Raw genomic sequence first — 22,083 nt, 5'->3', positions numbered from 1 at the left:
GTCCTCAAAGGGGCGGGGGAAACATCTTTTCTATACAGGAATAAGGAACTACATCCAACTTCTCCTCAGAAACCATGCAAGACAGAAGAACATGAACTGAAATATTTAAAGTGTTGAAAGGGAAGAAAACCACCAACCTGGAATTCTGTATCCCACAAAACTACCCTTCAAAAGTGAAGGAGAAATAAAAACTTTCTCAGATAAGCAAAAATTGTGAGAATCTGTCAGTAGACTTGCCTTACAAGAAATTATTTTAAAAGTTCTTTAGAAAAAAGGAAAATAATTTCTGACTCTGATCTACATAAAGGAAGAGTGTAAGAAGGAATAAAGGTAAAATAAAAACTTTCTTTTTTCTTGCTCTTAACTGATATAACAGATAACAATTTGTTTACAATAATAATACCAACAATACATTCAATTATGCATGCCTGTGTGTATGGATACATATGGATACATATGCTTACATATGCTTATGTATAAGTGAAATGAATGACAGAAATCATACAAGGGACATGCACGGAGGAATCAGAATTATTTTGCTATTATAAGGCACTGACACTATCTTTGAAGTGGTAGAGTGTAATTTGAAAGTGGGTTTGCTGAAATGTATATTGCAAAGTCCCAGGTAACTACTAAGAAAAAAAGTAAAAGAAGTATAACCAACATGCTGAGAAAGGAGAGAAAATGGAATAATCTAAGATGCTCAATTAAAACTATGAAAGGTAGGAAAAGAGTAGAAGACAAAAGTAGGAATAAAGAACAAGGTAATGAACAGAAAACAGTAACAAATATGACAGATAATAATCCAACTATATCAGTAATCACTTTGAACATCAATGTAGACCACCTAAATGCACCAATTAAAAGACAGACATTGTCAGAGTGGATCAAAAAAAACAAGACCCAACTATACGTTGCCTTTAAGAAACCACTTTAAATAGAACAACATATGTAGATTAAAAGTAAATAGTTGGAGGACAACGTACCATGCTAACACTAGTTAAAAGATAAGAAAGGACACTGCATAATGATAAAGGGATCAATTCTCCAAGAAGGCATACAACCCTTAACAGGTATGCACCTGGTAACAGAGCATCACACTATGCAACGCAAAACCTGATGAAACTGGAAAGAGAAATAAAAGAATCCACTATCACGGTTGGCAACTTCAACACCCCTCTATCAGAAATGGACAGGCCTGGCAGGCAGAAAACCAGTAAGGACCGAGTTGAACTCAGCAACGTCATCAATCAACTGGATCTAACTGACATCTACAGACCACTTTATCCAACAACAGCAGGGTACACATTCTCCTCCAGTTCACATGGAATGCTGACAGAGATAGATCCCATTCTGAACCATAAAACACACTTTAACAAATTTGACAGAAGAGACATCATACAGTGTCTGCCCTCAGACCACAATGAAATCAAACGAGAAATCAATAACAGAAAGGTAACTGGAAAGCCCTAAAAGGGAACTGTGTGTGTGTTCGGGAGTCTGGGTTAAGTACATCTTCTGCAAACCACAGAGAGTCGCAGAAGGTCTTAGATTCGGCAAGTAGGAGCATGACTAGAAATGTGCTTTGGGAAAACAAGGCTATAACACGTGGGTTGGACTGGAAGAGAAAGTTAATAGATCCAAGGAAAACAGTTAAACAAGTAAGAAACTCCAGGTAAGAGGTAAAAAGGACCCAAAACAGACTAGTAACAATGGAATAGAACCGCAGAATGTGAGAAAGCTACAAATAATGACACCTAATTTGTATTTTAAAATATAAAATGTATGTCCTCACCTCATCTACTCCCATCTTCATCTTCAGTCTATGTCACCGACACCACTGAACTTGGGACACAGCAACCAACTCCTGGCGGCCCTCCCAGCTTCCGTGCTTCACCCCACTGCGCGGCAGCCAGAATTCTCTTCTCAGACCTCATTCCCCTGCTCAGTACCCTCCAAGTGGGACCAAACCCAAACCCCTCACTGTGGCCGGCAGGACCACCTCTCAGGCCTCCCTACTCTGATCACCTGCCTGCAGCCACCGCGGCCTCCCTTCAGTTCCTCTGAACCCTCAGCCCACTTTCACTGAGGACTCTGCATCAGCTATCTCCCCTGCCTGGAATGGGCTTCCCCTACATCTTCACATGGCTGGTTTTTTAAAATGTGTTACTCATGGGGCTTCCCTGGTGGCGCAGTGGTTGAGAATCTGCCTGCTGATGCAGGGGACAGGGGTTCGAGCCCTGGTCCGGGAGGATCCCACGTGCCACGGAGCAACTGGGCCCGTGAACCACAACTACTGAGCCTGCGCATCTGGAGCCTGTGCTCCGCAACAAGAGAGGCCGCGACAGTGAGAGGCCTGCGCACCACGATGAAGAGTGGCCCCCACTCGCCACAACTAGAGAAAGCCCTCGCACAGAAACGAAGACCCAACACAGCCAAAAATAAAATAAATAAAAAAATTTAAAATGTGTCACTTCTCAGCTCAAATGTCGTCTTCTCAGAGATGCCGTTGCCGATGACTGTTCTTAAAGCAGCCACCTGTCTAGCTGTCCTATTATCCTGCTTGATTTCTTCACAGCAATCACCACCCTCTACCATTACCCTCTCTTTCTAGACGGGCACATTGTCTCACTCCCCAGCAACCCACACTGAAATGTACATCCTGTGATGGCAGGACCTTGTCTGTCTTACTCACCACCTGTTCCCTCACCACCCTGTTCCCCCAGGGAAAGGACAGGCCTGAAACAGAGTAGACATTCAGTAAAATATGAACTCAAAGAACACCAAATTCTCTCACAGATGCTAGTGAACACGTAACACCGTGTAACATTCACTGAGCTGTGCGTCTCCCTTTCTTCTCCTGTTGCTTTATGAGCTGCTGTACTGACTGGATTGAAAACCATGCATTTGAGATAACATAGTGCCTTCTAAAGAGGGTGTATCGGGGCCTCCCTGGCGGTCCAGTGGTTAAGACTCCGTGCTTTCAATGCAGGGGCATGGATTTGATCCCTGGTCAGGGAACTAGGATCCCATGTGCCATGCGTCCAAAATATAAATAAATGAAATTTGTTAAAAATAAATAAATAAAGAGGGTGTATTGCCTAAAGCAGTAAAAATTATTTAAGCTATTCAGCTTTTATGATTAGGCAATTTGGTGGCTTTAAAATAAGATGGACACCCTTACCCTACAAGCTAAGTTACTTGCCCCCAAATTTATATACAGATGGCACGGAGAGACTTCCTCTAAATGTAGGGGAGAGCCATTGGGAGAGCCTTCTGGGGAAGCAGGTCTGCAACCTCCCCCTCCCAGGCTATGAACTATAGGCCTCCTAGCAGCCTTCCCTGCATCTTGGGTTTGTCAACTTAACTAAAATGCACCAGTGAAGACAAATCATAAGGGGGAAAAAAATAGCCATGTATGTATGTTACACGCATACCCACATACGTATTTGTAAGAAAAATATATAAAAAATATAAAACCAAATAGTTACGAGAATACAGCTTTTGAGAAATAACATTTTCTCACACAGCAAAGCAGAAACGTTTGAGCTAAGGAACCAAAATGATGAAGAGGCTCCCAACGCCACTTCTTGTTTGGTTTGGCCATCCAACTTTTTTTCTTTGCCGTTCTCTTTTTTTCCTATTTCTTTTGGCCAATCTGGCCCATGTGGCCGCTAGTGTGTGACTCTGCCCCAGTGCCATGACATGTCCATTTCCATTTGGCAACAGTAGAGGACACTCACTAAAACTCTTCTTAAACAGAAGCTGTCAAGTTTTCTAAGATAACTGCCCAGCATCTTCCAAAACAGATACCTTGACGGCTTGGTTAGCAAGATACACCGTGCCTTTGGTTTTTATGAGGTCTTTTATTGACACTGATTACCCAGCTAGTTCCCTAAATGATTGGTGAGGAAATTCATCCCTTTGTTTTACCCAAAAAAATATTTACTGAGTGCCTCCCGGGAACCAATACAGCAGCATTCTGCCTTCTGAAACCACCTCCTGGAGATCCAGCACCACCACCTGACACTGGAGGGTAGCTTCCGTATCACTGCTTAGTCCTCCGTCCTAAGCAAGCTCATCAAAATGATCCCTCCCTCACACCTCCAACCCACCATCACGGCCAGTTAGCTACGGTTTTGCTGTTCTCTGAACCCATGACTCCTCTGAATTATTTCCATTTTAAAATAGGAAATCTCATTTGTTAAATATGTAGCATAACCTTATAAAAGGCCGTGTCATCTGATTATTCTGTTTGGGACCTGGAAAGAGATGAATGTCAGAGAGCCAGTGGCCCTGACATTGCACTAGGGGAGAAGGACTTGAAGCAGGAGTGGGGCAGACAAGCAGAGCCATAGGAGGAGCTGGAAGGAAGCAGTGGATTCAGGACTCTGCACATACCTGGCTCATCCCAGACCCCAATGATGAACTCAAATTTACTAACCTTTATCTAGTTTGCAGTTTAAAGTATAAATACATCAAATTTACTACCATTATCAACATGTTAATCTATAACAATCCCTTGAGGTGGTTACTCTTATCCTTGTTTTATGGAAACGGACACCTAAGGGGGAAAGATGTTTGTTGAAATTAATTTGTCCAGGATTATAGCATACATTGCTAGAACTTACCCTGGGCTTTTCCTACATAAATTCCATGTAATTCTCATTACATGACCCAAAAAGATGAGGTCCAATATATAAAAGTTATAGACATTAACTACATGCTAAATAAAGAACCAATCTTCATATAGTAAATATTGAGTAGACTGAGTTGTTTGCAAACTTGAATGGTGTGAAGAAGACGAGAAATAAGGGGGGGGTTTAAAAATAATAGTTGTCCTTTAAAAAGTAATTTGATTAGAAAGAGATTCAAAGGTGTAAAGCAAAAGATAATTTTTTTTAGCAAAACCAGTATTAAGACTATAAAATATAACCTTAATCAGAGCACATGACTTCAAATAATCATTGGGAACTGAAAAACTGATTTAAATAGTTAAGTATTTACATATTATTTTAATATTATAAATGTAATTTACTTTGACAAAGGGAACACAAAAATCTATACTTTAAGAATAGAAAGTAATTATTATTATCAAACTTCGGCCAAAATAACTGTTAACACAAGTAGAATACTGCATTCAATTAAGATTGTATATTTTGCTAAAATTGCAGAGAGGTAACGCCAGTTTGAATTACTGAAAGTAACCTGTAGGTAGTTTTACATACGTTCTTTTGACATCTTGTTCAATCATTGACCGAAGTTCTTTATCCTGGAAGAATTTGTTCCAAAGACTCTGAAATAAGGAAAGCAACCTATTTAAAATAATACCCCAACTATGTTTGACTTTTATGATCTCAATTTAATAATTAAATGATTAAATTTATCCCTCTCTGAGTTACGATTTTACATGGCAGATAGGAAACCTGAACCTGGAAAAATTTTTATTAAAATCTACTTTAATCTCAGAAACACATCCTTATTCTAACATCAACTTTTCCAGTGATATTATTGTGTACATTTAAAATTTTCTACTATCTGTTTAAAGTGAATGATACTTTTACTGCTATACATCTGCTGCTACCCCTACAACAACAAAAAGGTCTGCCTGGATTAGAGGAGGCCCATTGGCCAAGTGGTCACACTTGAACCTGACCTGAACTGCCAACGCACTAAGAAAGATATGTAACGTTTTCTATTATGCTCTATTAGGTTTTTAAATGAAATAGATTTTTATGTACTTTTTAAAATGTGAACTTAAAGTTTTAAAAATTGCTTAATATTTCATGCTGCTATAACATAGACTATATTATAATAATTACATGCATCAGGAAAAAGAAATGTTAATGTTATGTAGAAGATAGAGAAAAAAAAAACAGTCCATTAACACGGAAATAGGAATTAGAGCAGCAACTGAAGAAGTTACACAATCAATACCTCTGAGGTAGTAATTACTCCTCGTGGGCCTGATCTTTTTCGTGATCTTTAAACACTTGTTCACAGATTCACTACAAGCAGTTGCTTTCCTTCGTGTGACCTGGTCCTTCCAGGTGAAGCCTTCTCTACCTTTGTCAGGAAGGGAGGCTCTCCGCAGCCTTCCGCTCCCCCGAGACCCTGGGAGGACAGTTCAACCCTCAGCTTCGTGCTCTTCTCTCTGACCTTCGGCTCTTACAGACCCCTGGGGCCTCTTCTTGGCAGTGCCCTTCCCCAGTAATAGACCATTGGCTTCCTACAACACTGTCCATACACAGCATGGAATAAAGCCCATCTGGTTTTAGGTGGTATAACACGTGGGGTAAAAAAATAATAATAACTCGTATGGTATAACACTGCTTTCGTGGCGATGGATAACAAGACATAAGCATACTCTTATGGGTAAAAACGGTTGAGATATGAATAAAGACAAACTTTACCCCTTCATCCTGGGAAAGGGGATTATTGATCATCAAGTCTTGCTGGCCAACAACCTTCCTCGGGTTTGTGATGTGCTGGGAAAGAAAGAGAGAAAACACAAATGCAAAGATCAGAGGCTACTGGAGTCCAAAGCATACTTAAGAAAACAATTCCATTAATTAAAGTACAACTTACTATTTCTTTAATGTTGCTATACCATGCTCTTAATTCTTTAATTCTATTTATCCACTGACTTTTATCTTGAGGAAGAACACAAAGAAAGAGCTGTCAAAAAAAAAAAAAAGGAAACTTTCATAAAAATCCTAAGAAGTAAAACGTCAAACTATGGCAAATGGCACCCTCTGAAAACTGAAGAAGATATTCATATTCATGTTACCATTCCAATCCTCAGTCAATTATATTTGGGGGTATTTAAAAAATATATAAATTTGGACAATTCCAAAAGTGAACAAAGGCCAAAGAACAAGATCCCAAAAGCTACATCACAAGGTGGAATCAACCTACCCTCCAAATTTATAATAAAAGTGAGCAAGAAAAATTCACTGAGGTTCAAGTACAATTCTATTTTACATTCTTATATTAAGGGGGGGCTGCTGGGGTGTATTAACAGGCGCAAGGTCCAATTTGTTAGTTTCAAGGTTTCAGATCTGTCTTCAAACAAGCAGGTAAAGGACAGAGAGGAACAATCTGAGGACACAGCCTGAGCACTGAAGCCGTTCCTTCTACAGCAGAAAACGTAATTTACAACTAGCAGTCGGCTTATGAAAATAACAAGCATTCTTAAAAAGACTAATTTGATTTAATTTAGCTTGATACAACATTAAAAAAAAATCTGGGTTTGAGTTTATTTTCAGCCAATGAAGGAGACATGAAAAAGTTCAACAACAAGGAGTTGGGGGTGGGCCCAAACCTCCTGTGTACAAACAGCCGAGCAGCACAACCCCTGCCTCCACTGCCTGCACCAAATGCAAGGAAAATGCACTTCGACTATTAAATCTCAATAATTAAATGTCAAACTGTCTACTACATTATGTGTCCCTTACTGTCTTCACCTGCAGGCTCCGTATGCTGAACTTGTGCAGATGAATCCTGAACAACTTTCAAGAGAAGTCATTTTAAAAGTGAGTCTCAATCTAAACTGATTCACTTTGAGAGAACAAAAAGGGACAGATTTCCGAGTGATGAAAGAGATACCGTCGCTCATCATCACTCATGTGGTGACTGATGGGCTTTCTCTGGAAGGAGACCGACCAAATCTCCCTCCACTTCTCCTTCTTGCTGCCCTTCTCTCGGTGTTTCTAGTACAAAAAATATGGAAAATCTTTTCCATCTGTTATTTGTGAAGAAAAAAGGGAGAGTGACTACATGACGGCACTTGATATAATAGGAGCCTGAAAACATTCACACACACGCACACCCCCTTCCAGCAGCAAGGATTTCTGCAAACGCCTCTGGGGACCCGGAAGGCGTTGCTTGAGTTCCACACCATCACATGGGACGAAAAGACCGTTATTTCAAATGACTCCTTCACCATCGCCGGTTATCCAGGACTAAGGTGGTTCAACCTTATTAGCAAATGTCCTATGAAAGATAAACCTGGATAGCCAAAACCTCGAGAGTGAAGTCTCTTGGAAAATTCAGTGATCCCCCGCATGGGTGATCTTCCGGGGCATCAGGTAATGTGTTGATATACTGCAACTACAAACTGTAAATAAATATTTTCTTCTTACCTTCCAGCAAATGCTGCGGAACCTGCTGCTTCTCAGCTGCCCATTAATCCCCTTCTGCCTTACTGTTGCCAAGTAATTGTTGTTTACAAATAGTTCTTCCCATTCTTTCCTAGATGCAAGAAACCAAAGCATGGGGATCCTTTTGTTAAAATTCTCTGCTTGGAGAGGACTGCTACAGGAATTTAATTTTAAATAAGTCTCAGAAATGCAACTTTTAAAACATATATATTTATTTGTGTACTGTTTCTGAACGCATGGCTGTCTTTTTGGACAGAGTTCTTTAGTAGATTTAATGAATATGTAGATCGCTATAATTATGCCAGCTACTGAAATTCATAATGTCTATGGAGGCTACTCCACTGCCTCTAAAATGATGGTACTGCAGCTCAGTGAATCAACAAGAAAAAAATGAATATTAATATAAGTATATGACTGCTTTAGCCATTGACAAAGATATACTTGCTCCAAAAATACACAACCAAAAAGTGGGCCATAGATCGTATTGGCTTCTCACCTGAAATATCTCATTAAATCAACTCATTTTTCTTTCATGTCAAGCTGGGCAATTATATAGAAGACTACTTTCTTTAGTTTTTAGTACTATTTACTATTGAAATCTCTGCAACTTCTTTCCACACGATCAGTTTTAAAATTTTAACAGGTGCAGGCAAATGTGAAAAAAAACATCAAAAAAATTAAAAAGCCTCACTGTAAAAACTGTGAAAGGCAAGCTTGAGTACCCTGCCGCCTGCACCTATGGCTGAGGAGATAAACAACTGAAATATGCCTCCCAGGCATGCAGACACCAGGGGCCCAACACCTGTGCCTCATTAATATACAAGTAAATCTGCCCTACTGGGAAACAATTGGAAATTAATTGTCCCAAACCATTTACTGAGTTTGAATAAAGGAAGCAGACCTATATTCCCTGCGTCTGGTACCAAACTAAACATCAAGAATCATTTGTCAACAGTTGAGGCTACTGAGTGCAGCTTTATGAAATTTCTCTCAGATTCCATAATGCCACAATAAACTTATAATGTAAAATTTATTATCAAAGCTGCAAGCCTGGCAATCTCTTCAGAGACCAACTCGCGAGAGAATGCCTCTGAACCCCTCCATCACCCTTCTCTGTAATGCACAGTTGTCGCCGGCCAGACCCCACTCGTGTTCAGAAAGGACAGCCATACGCAAGGCAATCTTAGAGCCGGTATCATAACCAACTGCACACCTAACGTGCAAAACCCTGACTGCAGAGCAAGCTGCATCTTCCCCACAGAGCTTTCCAGAAGAGTGGCCGAGGCAACGGCACGTTCCCTAATGCCAGGAGCAGGAGAACTTCCAGCCTCACCCCCGCAGCACTGATCTCCAGCCGCGCCAAGCTTCTGCCAGAAGGGGCTTGTGGCTAAGTGTGACAAATGCGACACACAGGCCAACACTATGCTGGAAAGAAACAAATTCCTACCACTACTCCATGAAAATGTCTTATTTCCATCACGCGATTCATGAAAGAAAATAATACTTCATTTTGATTTCACTTGCTTTTGTATCATTAGTAAAACCGAAAATTTTTCATGCTTTTGGGCCATTTTATTTCTTCTTTTTAAAAACTTCCTTTCTGTAAAATGGAATAATAGTATTTACCTCAAATAATTATCATAAGAATTAAAATATATGAACAGTCCTTAGAAGGGGACTGGCATATCATAACATTTTAGAAAATTAATATCATTATTAATAATAATTATAACACAGCTTTTATCTTGGTGCCTTGGGCTTATTGTTCTGAGAGAAGTTTTTCATACCTTAAAGACATCACACCTTTGTCTGCCATATATATGTTTGTTTGTTTGTTTGTTTGTTTTTTGCGGTATGCGGGTCTCTCACTGTTGTGGCCTCTCCCGTTGCGGAGCACAGGCTCCGGACACGCAGGCTCAGTGGCCATGGCTCATGGGCCCAGCCGCTCCGCAGCACGTGGGATCTTCCCGGACCGGGGCACGAACCCGTGTCCCCTGCATCGGCAGGCGGACTCTCAACCACTGCGCCACCAGGGAAGCCCCCATATATATGTATTTTTAACACAATTATTTTGATTTTCAACACACTGAAGCTTTTTGTGTATAACTTAAACCTAACATTTATTTCCTCTTGATGCTCTTTCCATTGTTTTCAGGCTTAAGTAATTCTTAGCCACTCCAAGTTCAAAGAGATGTTCACTGAATTCTTGAGTTTTTGGAACATCACTTTAGTCCATTTGTATTATCTATCATATTTTAAATACATTATCCATTTCCCAACAGTTTCACATATATTACCCACATCTCACAGTTCAAGTTTTGTTTTTATACAGTTTGTAGTAATACTCAAAGATGAGATAAAAAAACGAGTACAAAGAGCATTACAGGAGTACATCTCCGAAAATGTGCCTATGTTTAAATAGCTTGTGTCTATGAACAGAAAGCACAGATTTCAAATGGAATAATTTGTCCGAGACCATGCAGTTCCGTGGCCTGAAAACGCCAATACCTTCCCGATCAGAGAGGTAAAGTGTGAGGCAATGACTCCTCCAGCCTCTTCCAAAATCAGCTCCTATTCACAAGTACCAAGACATTGTGAAAGTAGACACAGCTGGTGGCTAGATTCATTGCCATCTTGTCAAGGTCAGGAGCCTTTCAAGGTCAAGTTACACACCACTTACCTCATGAAGGATAATTATTTGTTAGCTCAAATAAGACCCTGTGCCTTGATTACTGTGTTGGTAAAGAATAAAGGAGACTGAGGCATGTGAAATGGAAACATTCTCTCTGAAATTCACAATCATTTAAATTTATTCATAGGTACTCATAGTTCCAATTAAGGCACAAATCTCAAACTGATGGAGAGCTCTAACAACATAGATACTATATAAAGGCCACAAGAAAACGTATTAATTGTCTTTCTCTTCTACGGAATGGTGTTTCATTAATAAACTGTGATACAGAGTAAACATAATAAACATCTATTTAGTGCCTACTGTGTGCTTAGCACTCAGAGATATTTGTAAAAGCAATTTTAAAAAGTTAAAGAGAGTAGACAGATGTGTAAACCAATCATATGATTAAGGCAAAGCACTCTGGCAGTGCAGAGGAGGGTGAAATAATCTTATATCTAAAAATTAAAACTCGGTGTAAAAAACGATAAATAGTATCTCCGTAGGCACTGAAATGCCACCCTAAAAACTGAGCTGTCAGAGGTTAAACAGTCTATAGAGGACAAAATGTTGGAAAGTTGAGCCCTTTGAAGGGAGCTGGAAAAAAATAAAAGTTTTTTCCAATCACAAATACAAATGGTGGACAACACTCCTGAACTCAGGTGAAGACCTGGGAAAATAATAGTAAGTACTGAGGAGTCAGTGGTGGAATTCTGCAGTTTAATTAACAAAAATAAAGAAAAGGTAGTTGCTAAACTTTGTCTTACATAGGAAAACATATAGTCTGTCACAGCAAAAATCTAGCAGCAATGTTCTCAAAATGCTACAAAAAAAATCCATTCAAAAATGCTTAAAAAAAGTCCATTCAAAATATATAATATTTTGGGTAAATCACTTTTAACCTCTACAACAACCCTCCTGGGGTGCATAATTTTAACCCCTCCCCCCTCCATGAATGACAAAACTGAGGCCCAGAAAAATTAAATAAGTTGTCAAGAGAGAAATGGAATGAGAATTAGGAAAAGCACCTTCCAGAATAACATGGCTGAAAACACTAAAGGGAAGCATAATACTGCACACATCAAAGGACATAAACGGCCCCTGGCAACAAGGCAAGATAGGAATGCGACCTTATATTTTCTTTCTTACATTTTTAGAGTTTGAACATCAAGTCCAAAAGTATAGAGAGAAGTTTTCACCAGTTGGACTGAGAAGGTAAGTCAACAGATACTGTGAGTGGTTTAAGAACACATGGGACATTTAGGTGCATAATCGCCTCAAATGAAACCTGGGCCTTAAAAACTCTCTGGATAACGCACTAGTGCCACCTAGTGGCAAAGACTCTGCATTGCAGGCACTGGGTCCCTGAAACCGTAACCAGCATCTAAGCAAGAAGAGGCAGGAATGGGCTGTTTCATTTCCCCTGCCAATGTTAGCAGATTAGTACTGGCTGCCCTGGAAGCACTGTGTTCAGGATTCTGAGAACACCTCTGTGTTCCTCAGGGAAGAACATTCATTGGCCATGAACACTACAATAATTTCTAAATAAGTGAAATTAATTTTTGCAGCAGCAATGGATGCCTTTCATTTAAGAAGAACTATTTAGGTAGTTAAGGCTCTTGCAATTTTTTTTTTTGACATGGAAATCAACTAGAATTTGCAGTGAAGAAATACAGCTGATGATCATAAGGAGATAACTATTTCTAATGATATATTTTAATGTATTTTCCCAAGATACGCACATAAAATTAGTATGAAACTGGTTAGCGGCTTCTCAATTTAATTGTTTAAATACTTTCATAACCGAAAGAATGCAAAAATGACGAGGCAATTCTGGAATAAAAAATTTCTGAATTGTTGTCCCAAATGAGGATACACTAGATATACTTTATATGATGGTTTTACCCGATTTCCTGGCTTTATTTAGACAGGGAACAATGTCTCTGTGGAGCTAACGTAAGAAATCCAGACAGTTACAATAACTGAGAAGAGTTCATAGACTACACACTACATACTACTACAGTCTAGTACTGAGTATCTCCAATACTTGGTCAAGAGGAGCTACGTTGGCTTTGACTGATAATAAAGTTGCTGAGTGGAGCAGAGGAGGGCTCGTCACCACAGGGAAGGTCAAGAAGTCACAGACCGAGCTGGGGGCGGCGGGGTGGAGCAGGAGCTCTCAGAGATGGCCCTGTGGTTTACAAGGTCACCAGTCAACCATCGTCATCTCGTCCTTGAGATGTGACTAAAGGAACAGTAGAACAGTAGAGGAACAGTAGAACTAAAGGCCAGGTCAAAGGAAGGTGGTCTTTAAGGCAGACAAGATGGGTAGAATACTTGAAGGTGAGGAACCACAGGTGAGAAAACTGCATCTGATGTACAACGGTTTATACAATTTTATAATCCTAAAGTGCATGCCAATATGTGAGGAGATTGCCATATTAATTACGATCATATTTGCTTTATCAAATGCAAAGGGAGAAAGGACACAGTAAATTTTTAAATCTGTATAGAAATACATCAGGGAAAGATTTCTCTTAATGAAAGGGCTGTACCATGATTCCAATATTCCACATAGAAAAGTATGTGCCTTTACACCATTTTAAAGGGGTGGCTTTTAAAATACTATCGAAATAGAACAAGGAACGTCTAACTTAAAAATCAAAGGAAATAGGAGAAGTGTAAATTAGGTATGTCAGCATCAGACTATAAAGTGTGGCACCAGAGCTGGGTAAGCTACAACATTAGGACTGCAGGTGCCAAGATCATCCAGATAAACACTAACGTTATCTATAATTACCTCATTTTTAGCTTAAATCACAGGTAATGAGGGAACTCAGAGACTCTAAAAGGCAATTAGAAACTATACTGGCTTTTTTGCTTCCTATATCAGGAATTTTTAAAAACTTACTTTTATTTAAAGCTTTCTTTTTTTCCCTCCATAATGAAACATCAGGGCATATTACTTATACATATAAAAACAAAAACAACTCACAATTACTCACAAGCCTAAAATGGATTTCTTCATATTTCTAGGTGAAAAATGTTCTCATGTGATGAGGCATCATTGAAACAAAGGCAACTGATAGTTCAGCGTGTGGTGGTGTGTTAAAATTAATTTACAATGATGTTTTGATTCGGGTTTGGATTTAACTGTGAATTGAGAAATCTTGAGCTTCCACGTCAATATTCACAAGGTGGATAACAACTGAGTTAGCAACAGTTTTGGACTGTCAGATATAATCATCTTTTTTTTTTTAATGTATTATTTTCTTCAAATAATAGTGTTTAAGAGCTTCTAAATTCAGGATCATATTAAAAGTACTCAACAAATGTACTTTTAGAAAAGAAATAAGAAAAGCCGTGTCACGAGGTTATAAAAAATTAAGCACATAATAAAAGTCATATCAAAGGATCAAACATATAGAAATGAGGTGAGAAAAGGCGTTACAGACAATCGCTACGAAGTTGTCTGAAATGAATGCTTTCTATTCCATGGTTTACTGATGTTTCTTATGTAATTAACAAGTAGGGGAAATCCCTTTCTTCAAGACACCTCGGTGCAGACCTCCACCTTCTTGGCCCCCCTGTCCCACCCTCGTTTTCTTTGCTATTGGTGATAACCAGCATGGACTTCATATCTTATTTTCTATATGATAAAGAATTTACCACACAGTCTATGATGTAAACAATACTGCAATGGAAATACAGAATTGAAAACAAATTATTTTCTAGTCATTTAGAAAAAAGCATTTATTTCCCAAAATCTGATGTCCTAATTAAAACTCAATCCTGTTTCCTAAACCATGTTTTCCAACACTGGGTTGACTTGTAGGGAATAACACATATAGAAATACATGTACTTTTGAAATAAATACTTTCTCTTAAAAAGATTTAAGTGGATTATATTTTAACTGAATCCATCATTCATTTGATGACCAGCACTATGCAATAGAACTTCCTAGGATGACAGAAATGTCCTCTATCTGACCATCCAATATGGTAATCACTACTCACACGTGCCTACTAAACAGGTTAAATATGGCTAGTGCAACTGAACGACAGTTGTTTATTGTCTTATTTTAATGAATTTAAACCTAAACTTAGCCCCATGTCACTAGTGGTTCCTATATCGGACAGTGAAACTGTTTTAGGATGATAAACCATTCATATATACATTCCCTTTTAAAGTAACAACTAAAAAGTTTCAAGAGATGTAAAGATAAATTTGCACATGATACATACTCATATAGTGTCCCTGGGGAAAGAAAACAGAAACACATTAAAGCTAGCCTATATACAAGTGGTTAAAAAATCAAGATGATTCTATGAGAGACGTAACACAGTATAAAATTCACTCTGGGCTTCCCTGGTGGCGCAGTGGTTGAGAGTCCGCCTGCCGCTGCAGGGGACACGGGTTCGTGCACCGGTCTGGGAAGATCCCACGTGCCGCAGAGCGGCTGAGCCCGTGAGCCATGGCCGCTAAGCCTGCGCGTCCGGAGCACAGCCGCAACGGGAGAGGCCACAACAGTGAGAGATCCGCGTACCGCAAAAAAAAAAAAAAAAAAAAAAAAAAAAAAAAAAAAAAATTCACTCTAAGTAAAATCAGATATACATGTAAAAGTTTTCTTTTTTTCTTTTTCGTCTCTTAGCTCACTGCCTCCCACTGTGTTTCTGTCTTCATCACCTCTCTCTGCCTCCTGCTTCCTCCCACCTCCCTCTTCACTCACACACACACACTCTTACACAACACTCACACTCACACACATACTAACACACAACACACACGCTCACACTCACAACACGCTCACACTCACACACTAACACACACGCACACTCACACATACACGCACACTCACACATACAGACTCACACACATAAAAGTTAGAAAAGCAGATCTTTAGTGATGACAGTGGTACATCTATAAGTTACCAAAAATGATCAATACTGGAAAGAATCAGACCTGAGATTTGGACTATGAGCATATTATAACCATACTTGGCAAGAGACTGGCTCAAAGATCCAGGAAATGGTAATTTAAAATTAAGATCAACGGGCCACATGATCAAATAAACTTTAATTCAAGGTCAATGTGTACTTTATAATTTGTTAGACTAACGTACCTGGGAAAACAACTTTACATGGGCCACCGGAAAAATAAGGAAATACCCCTAACCCCTGGGTGACTAGAAAACATCACTTATTTATTACAGTTAAAAAGAAAAAGAATGCACTGATTTTAAAAATCCATGCTTGAATACCTAATTTACCCAGCATGATGAAAGGCCAATGTATGCCATTTTCTCAACTCAAAAATGTTGAGAGAGGCTTCCCTGGTGGCGCAGTGGTTGAGAGTCCACCTGCCGATGCAGGGGACACGGGTTCGTGCCCCAGTCTGGGAAGATGCCACATGCCGTGGAGCGGCTGGGCCTGTGAGCCATGGCCGCTGAGCCTGCGCGTCCGGAGCCTGTGCTCCGCAACGGGAGAGGCCACAGCAGTGAGAGGCCCGCGTACCGCAAAAAAAAAAAAAAAAATGTTGAGAGTACCAAAACATTTCTAAACCATAAAGGAGTTTTTTTCCAGATGTGATATACATTTGGGGAATGCATGGCTATTTGCTTCTACATTAAATAACTCCACACTGCTTGGCTTTTGGAGTTTTCTATTCGGTTTTTGGTGGCATTTCTCTCATGTCCATCGTTTTCAGGAGATCAGCTATCGATTCGTAAAATAATGTTAGCTTTCAGAAGTCCTAAATCTCCACCCCTGTCACTTGCTCACTTTTTCTTTTTTAAAACCAAGACAACAAAGTAAACTCTGAACTGTCATACATTCTAGCCTATTTCAATAACATAAACTATATTAGCCTTTTTCAAGGAAAAAAAATGAGAAATTAGATAAGCACTTTAAGAACTAGAAGGGCTTTCCTGTGGCTAAATCTACCTAAATAAACAAATTCTTCGGCTATTTTAACATTTTCCCCATTTCTAACTCTCTGATTACATCCTCCTTGGGTGAAGATATTAGAAATTTGACCTCTAAATAACTGATATGTTACTGCATCTACAAAGAAAAGAGGGGAGATCCCTTTTCTCAACAGTAGACACTGGAGACACTGAAGTGGAGGAATCAGGGTGTGGAGACCCGGTTCCAGCCCGCACGCTGCTTCCCACGCAGGCCTGAACACCAGTGGCAGCGGTACTTCTCGCACCAATTTTTTGAAACAGCTGCTCCACATCACAGTGGAAGACGAGTGGTTTTCTCACGACCTCCTTGCCCAAATTAAATTATGCTTCATAAAAAATCCTCTGTTAATATGCAGACATATTCTCCACTGCTGAAATTTTATGTTATTTGAAAGTTCATGTATTTCAAAAGAACCCAGATCTAGTTCTGACTTCATAAAAGACCTTTCGTTACTTTGTTATTTGCTGTTCTGTTAGTTCATACACGTGATAATTCAGATATTCCCAAATGGATGCCACAAAACAATTAATTATACGACCACAGATACCTTTCTAACGAACGAGAGTGGGATGTTTTCGTAAAGCTGTTGCGTGGAATGCTACTATAAGATTGAAAATCAGCCCCGGAAGAAAATTTTCATTTTTTCTACAGAACTTTTAAAAATACTATAATTAGGAATGGTACCTAGAGAGACAGAGGCAGGGAAACGGGCTCCTTCTCTAGGGAGCAGACTCCATAAGCAGCTCAGGGGCAGCAGCTCAGGGGCAGCAGGGTGGGAGCAGTGTTCAAAATGCCAAACAGACCACTCTGGCTCTCTTTATTTATCCTACCCCCTCCACCCTACCCCAGATCTCTCAGGTGGGAATAAATGAGGTCAGAATACAAAGGAGAGACTCAGGCTCTGGGCGTGGCCCTGTGGTGCCTGTGTAGGAGGGACGGGCAAGCAAAGGACAGGAGTTACTTTGGAGATTATAAATTTATTCTTGTGAACCCAACAAGATCCAAGCTACCAGAGCTCTGTGCCTGATTCAGTGACAGTGGGGCTCTACCACTCAAGGGAGCTTTAAGATCTAGAAGCATGTGAAAAACCGGAGTGAGAATTAAGAGATGGTGTGCAACTATTCTGCTTTGCTTCAGATGGGTTCAGAGACTTGGTCATGTCATCCAAATTATTTTTCTAATCTGAACAAGTAGCTGGAAATACAATCTTTGAAACTCCTTGAGAATATGTCAACCAGACTAAACTACTTCTATATCTATCTCAGAAAAGGGCCTCTATAATCATGAAATGAAAACTAGGTCCATACGTTCAGATGATACTAGGACATCTTTTTAATTTTCAAATATTCTCTCATTACCAGGCTAATTTTATTCCATAGCTGGTTTATTGATTTCTCCCTTATTTCTAGGCACATAATATTCACTCTCAATTGTAACATTATCAACTATTTCATATAATTTTGTGCAATTTAAAGATTCACATTTTCAACTCCCAGTTAAAAATTTTGATCACTGATTTAGATATATCAAACATCTATGATACACTGAAACCTACTGTCAAAATAGCAGTTCCTGCAAAGTTACAATGTCACCACAATGAAACAGTTATATGTAAATACCCATGTTGTATGAGTTTGTCACTGACAAATACAAGGCCAACCGAATCTACCCATTCTGAGTGCCCCAAACTCCCAAAGAATGCATTGCTGCAGTAGAAAATGAAGAACGTCTTTGTTCATATTGTTCACCACACAGAAAACTCCTGTTCATCTACTTTGTCTAGCAAACATATCTTTCCTCCCAACCACAACCCACCCTCAATATTAACTAGCCCGTCTGGTATTCCCCTAGTTCTTGGTGAAATGCCCCCACGATGACACCAGTCCTCATGTAGTTGCTTCCATGTCTGTCTCCCCTCCTAGATCACGAGTGCACCAAGAGCAGGGTTTTGTTTTAATCTTTGTCTAGCACACTGGCTGGCCTGTAATGGGCGCAGAATAATGATCTGCAGAATGAATGAAGATATGTTAGGTCTCATGATGAACCGTTTGGGTTTTTCCATACGCCGGAATGGAAATGGATGTTTTTTTATATATATATATATATATATATATATATTTGTTTATATATATAGAAACAAATGTCACAAAAGCACTTTTGAAAGCTCTGGATTAGTAATAAATGAAAAAAATAGGATTATTAACCACTGCCACTTTCCCTCAAAAAGCAAGGTAATCTGATATAGAAAAGAGACAAATATTAAATACCAATTTTATTAAAATATTCTATGTAAATTTCACCCTTAAACTATATCTTTGAGACATATAAATTGTCCATCAAATCAAACATCAGAAATTTACTGCCACTTTAAAACTATATAGAATTTTAAAATACTTCCCTGGTGGCACAGTGGTTAAGAATCTGCCTGCCAAGGCAGGGGACACGGGTTCGATCCCTGGTCCAGGAAGATCCCACATGCCAAGGAGCAACTAAGCCCTTGCACCAGAGCTACTGAGCCCGCGTGCCTAGAGCTCGTGCCCCACAACAAAGAGTAGCCCCCGCTCGCTGCAACTAGAGAAAGCCTGCACGCAGCAATGAAGATCCAACACAGGCAAAAATAAATAAAATGAGTAAATTTAAAACACTTTTCTGAGACGAAGGCCAACTTTGTTAGGTGAAAAAGTTGATTAAAACTTAAAGGATGTTTTAGAAAAGACAGAGAAAAGAAAGAAACTAGTATTGTTACTCACTATGTGTTAGGTGACTGGTCCAGCAGTTCTACACATTTGTGTAAAACTCTACAACTCTACAACTCTGTGATACAGGAGCTGTTAATACTCCAGCTTCACAAATGAAGTAATTAGGAATCAGGGAGGTTAATTACCTTGCCTAAGATCACACAGTCAGTAAGTGCTGGAGCTAAGATGTAAACTTTATTCTGTCTTATTTCTATCTGTGTAGTTTTTCTAAACTGTTTCCCTAAATTATGTATTTATTCTTAAGAACTTAAAGAGTCAGTGTCATATAATTATATAGATTCTCAGCAAAATACAGGCATCCCATCAAAGTGAGGAAAGCAACTTTCTAAGAATCAGGAAAGAAACCCTAATTCTAGGTCCTCCTCTTTCATCTATTTACTAAGCTATGTCCTGGAAAAATAATTTAAAAGGCAAGGCCTCAGGAACTTAAGATGAGTGGGTGGAGAAGGAGTGGGATGGGGAATTCAGTTTGGTCTTGATTATCTTTAGTATGTGTTATGGACTGAATGTGGCCCCCACAGATTCATGTTCTGAATCCTGACACCCAATGTGACAGTGTTTGGGGGTGGGGCCTTTCAGAGGTGAGTAAGTCATCAGGGCTGAGCCCTAATGAATGGAATTAGTGCCTTTACAAAAGAGGCTCCCAGAGGTCTTTCCTGCCCCTACAGCCAAGTGAGAACGTAGTGAAAAGACTCCATCTATGAACCCGGAAGTGGGCTCCATCAAACATCAAATCTACCAGCATCTTAATCTTGAACTTCCCAGCCTCTAAATTATGAGAAATAAATTTCTGTTGTTTATAAGCTACCTAGTCTCTGGTAATTTGTTATAGCAGCCCAAACAAACTAATACAGTATAACTTTCAATAATTAAATTGTTTCTATAAATCCGTATTCCTAAAAATAATAGATTAACAAATTTATATCATTCTAAGAGCATAACCAGAACCTAGATTTCTAATTTTAAATCCAAAGTATGCTTTTGCCCTATTATCTTTAATATTTTGAATCACTGCTTCATTGTCATTTCAAGAGACATATGACCCTCTTACATACAAATCGGGGTGAGGAGGAAGGTACTATACCAACAATAAATGTAAATGATGTAAGGATATTTCCCACATCCTCCCAAATTATTAATTACATGTAAATAGGATACATAAACGTCTTTGTGATAAAACTTGAAGCCTAATTTTAAAAATTTCTTCACTGACTAAAGAAAGTTCAGATTAATGGTTTTCTTCCTTATTCAGAAAAAGACAACTTTTAAATTCAAAAAGCTAAACCAACTATAATTTTTTTTAAACTTTTAACCAACTTAAACAGCCTTTGACTCTGTGGGCTACAGAATACACCACACTGAGAAAGGGAGGCAACTGTGGAAGCTCTGATCAATATCAAGAAATAGAAAAACAAATACCATATGCTATCACATATATATGGAATCTAAAAAAAAAAAAAATTGGTTCTAATGAACCTAGGCGCAGGACAGGAATAAAGACGCAGACATAGAGAATGGACTTGAGGACACGGGGAGGGGGAAGGGTAAGCTGGGACGAACTGAAAGAGTGGCATGGATATATATACACTACCAAGTGTAAAACAGATAGCTAGTGGGAAGCAGCCGCATAGCACAGGGAGATCAGCTCAGTGCTTTGTGACCACCTAGAGGGGTGGGGTAGGGAAGGTGGGAGGGAGATGCGAGAGGGAGGAGATACGGGGATATATGTATACGTATAGCTGATTCACTTTGTTATAAAGCAGAAACTAACACACCATTGTAAGGCAATTATACTCCAATAAAGACGTTAATATATATATATACACATATATATATATACACACACACACACATATATATATATATCAAGAAATAATGCCATCAGTACTGTAGTGCCAAGTGGCTTTTTATTTTCTTTCCTTAAAAAGAAAATAAAATATATAAAGGGGAAATTTTTCCCTTATTTCTTCAACAAAAGTTCTTTTGAAATATGAAACTTGGTCTTTCTTTAGAGGGAAAAAACTATGAAGCCAAAAAGAATGAATATTTCTTAGTTAAAAAAACAAACAGTGTGTAGTTTATAGTCCTTATTCAAGGACTACACATTTTTCAAGGCTCAAGTCACCCTGTTATGCCAGCTGTAGGATTTGCTAATTCAAAAGACACACATAAGTATTTTGCAATTCTTTTTTGCATTCAACTACCTTTTTTTAAAATTCAACATCAGGGTTTCTGACTAAATCATTACAAGTTTTGTTGATTGGCTATGACTCATAACTGGACAATCACTGGTTGATATTATTTTGAACTGTCTCTTGGAGTCAGCATTTCATTTAAGGTATTATTTGAAAATTATCCAATTGTCAAAATCCAGAAGATAATACATTTTTACTAATGGCACAGCTTGGGAAAATGCACTCAAAAATGGTACCATGTGGGCTTCCCTGGTGGCACAGTGGTTGAGAGTCCACCTGCCGATGCAGGGGACACGGGTTCGTGCCCCGGTCCGGGAAGATCCCCCGTG

The 22,083-nt window shown here is 39.1% G+C and overlaps 1 protein-coding gene across 7 annotated transcripts in view; it reads right to left on the bottom strand.

Moving 5' to 3' along the window:
- Positions 1-22,083, bottom strand: part of TBC1D5 (TBC1 domain family member 5) — a 532,640-nt gene that overhangs the window by 238,607 nt on the left and 271,950 nt on the right. For 6 of the 7 annotated variants that reach the window (XM_079921169.1, XM_079921170.1, XM_079921172.1 and 3 more), the window contains 4 exons: positions 8,145-8,253; positions 6,589-6,678; positions 6,414-6,488; positions 5,229-5,296 (listed from right to left, as the gene is read on the bottom strand). In XM_079921169.1, the coding sequence (XP_079777295.1) occupies positions 5,229-5,296; positions 6,414-6,488; positions 6,589-6,678; positions 8,145-8,253 (342 nt within the window). The remainder of the gene's footprint in view (positions 1-5,228; positions 5,297-6,413; positions 6,489-6,588; positions 6,679-8,144; positions 8,254-22,083) is intronic. The other variant, XM_079921174.1, reaches the window with a different exon arrangement.

Source organism: Stenella coeruleoalba (assembly GCF_951394435.1).
Source record: "Stenella coeruleoalba genome assembly, chromosome: 5".
NCBI lineage: Eukaryota > Metazoa > Chordata > Mammalia > Artiodactyla > Delphinidae > Stenella > Stenella coeruleoalba.
This window is presented reverse-complemented; position numbering and strand designations above follow the sequence as displayed.